We start from the raw sequence: 9606 nt of genomic DNA, 5'->3' as shown, positions 1-9606 counted from the left end.
TGTTATTTACATAAATAGCACGAGAATTCTGGATCAATCTGAAAAATCTCTATCCCATCCACACACTACTCCTTTCCCCTGCCGAGTGAGTCACGCGTACCCCGAAAGGGAAATGGCTTAATGGTGTAATAATAATAATAATAAGCAATAAATAACCATTTGCTTAATCCAGAATTCATAACATCATTATTTTTAAAGTTATACATTTTCTTGAACAATTTTTTATAATTTATGGATATACTTATTTTTTAAGATCGATACGTACGATTGTACATCTTTCACAACAAATTATTGCACTTAAAATTCATTAACTGTGCCATTCACATCAATACTCTCAATAATAATATCATTACTTCGAGTGAACACTAACTTTTTACGATTTGCGCAAAAAATGATGCACGTATAAATTATTTAAATAAATTTAAGAATATGTTAAACAAATAATGCAGCGCCTAAAATTCATGAACTGTTTCACTTATCCAGAAAGATAATAACTTTCACGATTTACCCGGAATGAAATTCTATTTAAACAATTGAAAATAAGTTCTGAAATATTTGGCAAGTTGTGTCTTACCGTATAATAATCACGTAGGACCAAAAAAGTTTTCAAAAAGCCACCTTTGACATGAATTTGACATAAAACTGGTATTTTCGATTTATTGGAGTCATTTTTCGGGCACAAAACAAGAGTGTTGGGGAAGTTGAAATAAAAAGTTATTGGGTGGAAATTTTTCTGTTAACATTTCTTAAGACATTACTAAACTTTAATTATAAAAAGTTTATAACCAGTAGTTTATATTCCTATTTTTTAAGTGAGTTTTTCCTTTTAAAATTCCATGTTAATATAGACCGATTTGATTAAAATACGGATTTTCTTTCTTCAGGAACCCCATAAAATGGGGCGGGAGAATCTTTGCTCTCTAGCAAAAAAAAAAAGTTTTGGACCACCATAGTGAAGATGTTTTATTTGAAAGTTGTGCATTTTGAGCTGTCAAAAAATTAAAAACCAAAACTAGCTTTCCATTGGCTTACTTGTTTCGAGTATATGATGAATAATTTTAGGTTTTCAGATTTTTGTAAACAAACGAACAACCCGTAACAAGAATAATAATAATAATAATTTTAGAATCAGATTTATTTAAGGACATCTGAAGGTTTTGGAGAATTGTCCGTATATAAGATATATTAGTATATTCTATCTAATATAATATATAATATATATGATCTAGATAACAAGGTGTTATCTCAGTAAGACGAAATAAAAACCAAGATTTTAACTTTATCTCAGGTAATTTTCTTAAAAATTCATTTTGAACTTCAGTTCTGCTTTTTCTCTCTTGCTCAATGTTAAAATTTATAAAAATTTGAATTGCTTTCAATATTCGTATTTCTCAATATTAACCAAGTATAGTTAATTTTTTTTCAATACATTTTGATCCCGTTTCTTTGTTCAAAATGAAACTTTATTTTTCTCAGTGTCCTTCCTACTACAGTGACAGTTTAATAATTCAATTTTGAACATTTATAATTGCAGATAAAGCGAAAGTGATATATGCACCTAGAGAAGTTTATCTTCCGTATGGGAAGCATGCCCTTCTTGATTGCCATTTTAGATCGAATCCTCCACTAACAAATTTACGATGGGAGAAAGACGGCTTCCTCTTTGACCCCTACAATGTGCAAGGCGTATTTTACAGGAGAAATGGCTCCTTGTACTTTAACAAGGTAGACGAGAGTCACGCTGGAAGTTACACATGTACACCATATAATGAACTAGGAACAGATGGTTCCAGTCCCGCAATTAATGTGGTAAGTGTTTTTAGACCTGTCTCAACTCTAATTTTAAGTTTGAAAATTCATTTTAAAATAATGGAAATTGTGCAGTATTTAATTAAATTTGAGTAAAGATTATTACGGGACCGAAATTTTTACTATCTTATGAATGAATTCGGACGATTACAGATTTATGGAGTGAACAAAGACATTAAGTAACCAAAATTGTCATTTTATACATTTTAAATACGTTTAGTCGAATCTTGTTTCTTAAAAAAGTCTAGGGTTTATGTGTGTCATACAATTGGCAAAATCGCAGGGTGAATGGAAACAGTGCACAGATGCTGGATTCTATGAAAGATTTGATATCTGAAAACAAAACCTGCATCATTGAACTATTATGACCATTAACCAGTTGACAAATTTCACAATAGCTCCCTTCATTAACTCTTTGCATTTTTAGAACTAGGCGCAATGTCACCTCAATAGCAACCTATGATAGCTTCAAATGATCCTTAATACGATTTCTTTATCACTCATTTCTATATCATTCTAGAAACTAATAGACGTTTCTCATTTCTTTAGGTTGTTCAACGACCGCCAATATTTACTGTTACACCTCAACAACTTTATATGAGGAAGTTGGGAGAGAGCTTGGAAATCCCATGTGAAGCTAGGGATGGAGATCACAATCATCGACCTAACATCGTTTGGTTTAAAGTAAAATTCCAATGAATGATTTACAATTTTATTTGTTTTCTCTATACCGGAACCTTCCTTGACTCCTTAGTAGTAAGCGATATAATTGCTAGATAATGCTAAGTAACAGGTACATGAAGTTTGTGAAAGGTTCAAATGTAGTTACAATAATTATGCTTATTAGATAAATTATGGCTTTCTCAGCATGGAAAAACCTGTGTTTGATTGCCCTAAAGTTTGATCTGCAAGGTATTGTCGCTTTGAACGTTTTAGGAAAAATGGTGTTGGCATTAGTTAGTGTTGGGCAATGCTAGATATAGAAAAAGCGCATAATCTCATGGTATTTGGTTCATTCAGGTCTACATTTAATTTGTGACTGGATTAGCAGTATATTGGCCAGTTTTCATCTTTATTGTCAATGGTGCTAATTGTTTGCTTCCGAAAGTATGGCCACAATAAGTAAACAATTCTCAAGTAGTGTGGCTGCTGCAGTGATTCTTTTAAATATTCCATTTTTTATCTTTAACACATAATTTCCTGTAGACAAAATTAGGTATCGAAATAAATGTTTATTTAAAGGACGGTTCTCCCCTTCCTCCGGAAAGAACAATTATAACTGGAGGAAATCTCACCATAGAGAGAATCCAAGAACAGGATCGAGGGCTGTATCAATGTGCAGCCAGTAACGAGGCTGCTACTGTTGTTGCTGATGCAGAACTCATGGTTCTAAATGTTCCTCCTAGAGCACCTTATAATTTAAGTGCTAATACTGGCAAAAATTCGGTCACCTTGACATGGGTTCCAGGCTATGTAAGGCCGAAAATGGAATATTCCATATGGTAATTTTATAAGTATGAATCTTAAATTATGGTGATACGAATGAGATGATCACAATTATTTTGAGGAGTGAAAAATGCTTAATCTTTCTTTTTTCAATCATATAATAAGGTACAGACCCACTGATACTTCCGAATGGAGGACTATGAAGATCGTTTCAAGAAAGATTACTGAAGCTACTGTGAATAATTTGACACCTGGTCGAGAATACGAATTTATGGTGCTCAGTCAAGACAAGCATGGTGATGGCATGTTTAGCAAAGCAGTACGAGTGCTCACTGATCCTGGTATGCATATTAATTTTAGTTTTCTGTTTGTTTTTATTAAAATTAAAAGATTTAATATCATTTTTAGATTTGATGGATCGTAACGCTGCTTCTGAATTTCGAAGCGCAGATTCAGATTTCATGGGAGCACCACATAATATCAGAGTGCAGGCGACTATTGAGGGATATTTAGTAACTTGGGATCCTCCTTTAATTGGACCTGGGCTTGTGAGATTGTATATGGTAAAATGGTTCAGAGGATCATCAGATCTTCTTTATGGCAAAGCAGAAACTACAGATACATATTACCTTGGTAAATATCTTTCCCAATTTCGAAAAATCAACTAAAAGATGAGACTAATATCTTTATAATAATAAAAAAATCTCTTATTTTTTTAGTAAAAAATTTGGAAGAGGATACTTATTACTCATTTGAAGTAGCTGCTGTATCTCTGACAGACGATGTCTTGTCAAGCGAACGTTTTACGATGGAAATTCCTGCATTTCAAAAAAGCTCCCGCAACAGGGCAATTTCAATGGGGATTGTAGCCAGTCTTGGTTTTTTGGCTGCTGCACTAGCTGCTGTTTGGTGGGCGAAAAAACGATTTTGTCGTCCAGAGGATGGAGAGAAATAACGACACTTAAATTTACTTGAAAAATTTAATAGACTGTTACCGCGATTTGAATAGCTTCTCCAACCGTGTGATAGCATAGTATTGTTTTTATTACAATTCCAATGTTAATTAAGAAAACTTATAGGAAATTTAAATTCAAATTTCAAGGTTTAGATGAAAAATACATTTTTGAATTAATCATTTCATCGGAGAAGCCATCGCAAAGAATGGGAGAATAAGAGTTTAGGAAATGTTTTGTACTAATAAGTGCCTTATGACTGTAAATGCCATTTCACATAGAAGCTCTAATTAAGTTCAATGTATTTTTCAAAAATTAATATAAAGCGATTAGAATAAGTAGATTATTATTTCAATCATTATTTTTTAAAAAGGTAGCTTAAGATTTTTTATTAAAAAAAGATGAAGAAATTAACAGAGAGTGAATGTAAAAGCGAATTTTATTTTAAATAATTTTAATTCAAGCAATAGCCAATTATTGAGTATAATTAAGAGTTATTTCGAATCAAGTCGATTTTCTTTAAATTATTTCTAATCCAGATTTTTAAACAATGGACATAAAAAATGTATCCCTGTAAAATGCTACACTATGCCACATCGGAATCGCAGTTTGCCTTTTAGATTAATATTTTAGGCTTCTCATGACAAAGAAATTTGAAAAATATAAATCACTGCAAATAGAAAAAATTAGTTGGGATAGTTTAATGAAAAATTATTCTCTTTTTTCTTTTGAATTTTTTCTAAACTTTTATAATACTACATACAACAAGCCGATATATTGAATTTGTTCTTACCCATAATCTTTACTTTATATAGTCTGCGAAAAATAAGTACAGAAAAGTGTGCAAATTTTTCATTTTTATGCGAAATCCGGTAAAGTTATTCAATTTTCGAGTGCGTTGACATCACGAAGTAAATGCATTTTTCTGATAAGAACTGATAAGAACAATTAACCAATTGTATTTTATGTTAGAATACTATAACACTTAAGAAAATCTAAAAGTCACGTGAATTTGTCAAGGTTTATCTACCCTCGACAATGTTTAAGACCCGAACGACAGATATAAATTGGTTTAGGATCAAGGCGAGCATGAAATTCAATACTCGTTTTTCTTGCGAAAGAAAGTTCAATATTTTTACAGGCTTCATAAGTACTTCCTTAATCCTGGTTCGAAGTAGTGAGTTTTCAATAAGTTTACACATTGTCCTCGAAAGCTAAACAATGTGAAATCTGTATATAGAAATAAAACAACAAAAATCTTCCCATTGTATCAATTGTTGGATATAAAATCTGCCATATAATCTGTGAAAGTGCGCACATTCGTCAAGTACATATGTCATTCACAGAAAAATTTCAAGATCTTTTAAATAATGAAATGGGATATTATGTTCACATTTACAACCACATTCCTACATACAATTTTAAGAATTCAGGGGACAAAATTTTTTAATACAACATGAAAATTTCTAATATAAATATTCTTTTTTTGTAAGCTATAATCTTCCTAAGATTCTTGAAAACATTGAGAAAGATTCTTAACAATTTCAGATGTGTTGAAAAAAAATCTAGAAAGTTGTCAAGATTTTTATTTTATTTGCAGAATGTTACAAAATTTCTAAATTTCCTTAATATTCTTTTAAATAATTCGAATTTTTCCTATTTCCTGATGATACTTTCTTCTAAAGCATTAAGCTCCACATTTTAACAAAAATACAAACAAAACGGATTAGGTTAGTATTTTATCAAAATAATAATTACCATGCTGCCGTAAAAAAAGCCTTTGCTTCATTTTTTCCTAGGAAGTCTATTTTTTAAATATATTCAAAAACAAATTTTTAACTTTTACTCAATTCGTCTTCATTTTTTCTTTGTTTTTTCACACAAATTAGTATCAATCATAAAATCACATCATAAAATCGTAGTATTTTGAAAAAATATGATTTTACCCTGTATTATTCAAAATGGAGTAAAAAATTAGTTAAATAAGCCATATAGAGAGAAGCGTCAACACACTATTTTTTTTAATGGATTTAATTTGAAAATTTGGTATATGTATAGCGTTTTAAGATGATAAACTGTGAATATAGAATAATTAATGATTGTCAAAACTATACTGTAGTTCGAATGTTGAAAAATTAACAATAATTGATTTTACAGGAAGAATCTGAATCTGTTCACAATTAAACAACTTACAGATTCGAACGTTAAAAATTTAACTATGAAAGGAACGTAAACGTCCGATTAAAACGTTATACAATATTTTCATTTTCAACTTTATTCAAAATCATAAATTCATAATTAAACGCTTTTATTCAATTTAAAATTCGACTTAAATATTTCTTCAGGCTAAAATATTATCTTTTTAATCCATTCAATGTGAAACTTTTAAATATCAAATATAAAGCAACTTTTAAATATTTAACAATATTTGACTGTTCATTTAAAAGAAAGAATTATAAATCAAATATTCAAAACTAAATAATTTAAACTTGAATTGTTTGAAGTATACATTTTTTTTCATTAGAGTTTTGAATTTTGACATATAAATAACAACTGAAGATCAATTTGAAATGACTCACAATAAAAATAATTTCAAATATAATTTGAAAAGTGTTCAGGTCAAGAAACATTATTGATCGCTCAATTGTTAATATTTCTAACTTAAAATTTGCTTAAAATGATGTGTCTTAAATCAAAGTGAAGAAATTACAATATATACTTAGTTTAGCGAAGTGTGTTTATATCATCGACATATAGAAATGGACCGGTAATGCTGTGGGGGAACGGTAATGGGCTCTAGAGAGAGAAAAAACATATGAGACGTAGACCTATCCCTTTCTAGAGAAAGCTGATTAGTCGAGAATATTTTCGTTGGGTGAAGTTTAGCGCAGCACAAGACCGTGCTTTGTGTCGCGAGTGCCCCAATAATGTAACGTTCATCACACTTTTCAGAATTGATTAATTTATAATTTATTTAATTATAATTTATTGTCAATAAATATAAAAAATGGTGGTAGCTTGTGCATTTTGTGGGCGTTGTCAAGACGTTTATATGGGGATATGTTTTCATACGTAAGTAAAGTTATTGAATATAGTAAAATAAAAAATGTTACAACAAAAACAAAACCTCAAAATATGAAGTTTTGTACCTATACAATAAAAATGTTTTTTTTTATGTTATAGAAATAATGTTCAAATTTGTGACAGTTTTTACATTATTTTTAAACTCACAAAACGATTATTATTGTAGCATTTTCAATCCAAATTCAAAAAGAATTTAAGGTTACCAAGTTTTTAAAATAATCTATGTGAAACAGGTTATTTTACATGAATGTTCTTTAAAATTCAATTTATTATAACTACAAATTTCTAATGTATTATTTATCTTTTTTTTTAAATTAACCATAGAGAATATTTAGGCAATACCCGGGGCCACCAGTTCACTTGACATAGTCCTGAAATAGATAAAGGTAAGTATACGTCTCATATGTTTTTTCTCTCTCTAAAGCCCATTTCAGTTCTCGCCAAAGCGTTACCGGTCCATTTCTATATGTCGATGGTTTATATAGTAAAAATATAGTTTAAAGTTAGGTTCTAACTTGAAATTTGCTTAAAATTATGTGTTTTAAATCAAAGTGAAGAAATTACAATATATACTTAGTTTAGCAAAGTGTGTTAATATAGTTAAAACTATAGTTTAAAGTTAGGTTCTAAAATTGATTGTATTTTAGTAGTTTCGCTTCTTCATTTTCTGTACTGAAAAAAATTCAAGGGGCCTTTTGAGAACAATTCTTACCATTATAATTACACATTTACTTTCATTGGACTGGTTAACCCTTTAATAAAATAGATCAGACAAGTGAGTTAATCGGAGAATCAATCTATTTCAGGAATTTCAATGAATTTTTAAGTATAACCACAAGGATTCATGTAATTTTTAAGTATTTTAAGTTTGGTTAAAACTGATGATTCCAGATAAAATTCTGGTATTCCGGACTCTAAGGTGCCACATCTGATACGCTTAATACGCAACTTAGGAATTACATATCCCCTTTTTACATTCTCATCATAATGAGAAGATAGAATTCTTATGTGAAAATTGACTATCGCGGATTTCCTTAAATCTCCAGGTTTCGAAACCTCCTGAATACGAAAAAAAACAGGTTTCACGATAATGTTTGTCTGTCGTCGTTGTTGTTCGTATACTGCACAACTTTTGAAAGACTAATTTGATTAGATTCCGCTTTGGCACACGTTTATAGGGACCAAAGTTCTTTTCATAACGAAAATTAATTTTCTGATCAAACTATGTAACGTACGAAAAAATGTGAATTGACAAAAATTATGCATTTCAAATAGATCTACGAATTTATTATTAATCACTTTTTCATAGAAGCCGTAGTTTTTGTTTTATTCGGTAAAAACACAATTAAAAGTAAATAATTGAAATTTTAGACAAACTATGCAACATGCGAAAAAATATGAAGACAACAAGCACACAAAAAGAGTTACAAATTAGTTATTTATCTTTTTTCGACTTTTATGTGCAGAATTTCTAAAAATAAAACCAAGGATCAAATTACAAAATTTGAAAAACCGCCATAAAATGTTCCTGATGAAATTTGAAAAAAAGAAACCCACTTTTTTCTCCTAAAATATAAAAAAAAATTTTCCTCCTTTGTCAAAAATAAAAAAGAAGAACGAAAAATGAGATACACTGGCGATAGATGAACACAAAAGTGACGTTCGTTTTGGACGCTTTTATAAGAGTGTTCCTGCCAGGCATACATAGGAATTTATTGATGTTGACCATGATTTTAATTGGGATAATCTTGTAATTTTGCATAGTGAACGTGACGAGAGAAATAGAGAATTTATGGAAACGCTTTACATTAAGAAACAAAGGAATTTATCTATTAATTTAAAGACTGATTTGGACAGGTTAAACCAGAGTTATTTTGGTATGATTAAATATATTTAGCACTGAGTTTTTAAAATTTTTTTATTTTCTTTAACTTTCTCTATTTCTGATGTGCATTTTGACCCTCACCGGATGTTTCCGATATGTTTATGATAGGTTTTCATTTTGAACCACATTTGATTCTCAGGTTCCAGGAAGAGACCCGAGTAAGAATCGTTCGGCTTGAGTTCGACTGAAATTGCCCCCAATCAAGACATGCTGAAGTCGAAAAGTTCGACTTGAGCATATCTCAGTTTGGAGACGGAGACAAGACTTCAATTTATGTCTTGGAGATAAGTTTCTATGTCTTGAATACATAAATTTATCTCTTGAGTCGAATTTTTATGACTCCAACACGAGCGGTTTAAAACTTCGAGTATATGCCTGCCCTAAAAAAAGGGCCACTCTGACTGTCATAAAACCTAATCTTTGTTAATG

At 30.2% G+C, this 9606-nt stretch overlaps 1 protein-coding gene across 3 annotated transcripts in view; it reads left to right on the top strand.

Moving 5' to 3' along the window:
- The window catches only part of LOC117181572 (protein borderless), a 15990-nt gene extending 10512 nt beyond the window's left edge, over positions 1-5478 (top strand). For all 3 annotated transcript variants that reach the window (XM_033374401.1, XM_033374402.1, XM_033374400.1), the window contains 6 exons: positions 1535-1809; positions 2359-2493; positions 3052-3311; positions 3421-3596; positions 3664-3888; positions 3975-5478. In XM_033374401.1, coding sequence (XP_033230292.1) covers positions 1535-1809; positions 2359-2493; positions 3052-3311; positions 3421-3596; positions 3664-3888; positions 3975-4210 — 1307 coding nt within the window. In that variant the 3' untranslated portion in view covers positions 4211-5478. The remainder of the gene's footprint in view (positions 1-1534; positions 1810-2358; positions 2494-3051; positions 3312-3420; positions 3597-3663; positions 3889-3974) is intronic.
- The last annotated feature ends 4128 nt before the right edge of the window (positions 5479-9606 follow it).

Source organism: Belonocnema kinseyi, chromosome 10 (genome assembly GCF_010883055.1).
Source record: "Belonocnema kinseyi isolate 2016_QV_RU_SX_M_011 chromosome 10, B_treatae_v1, whole genome shotgun sequence".
Taxonomy (NCBI): domain Eukaryota; kingdom Metazoa; phylum Arthropoda; class Insecta; order Hymenoptera; family Cynipidae; genus Belonocnema; species Belonocnema kinseyi.
This window is presented reverse-complemented; position numbering and strand designations above follow the sequence as displayed.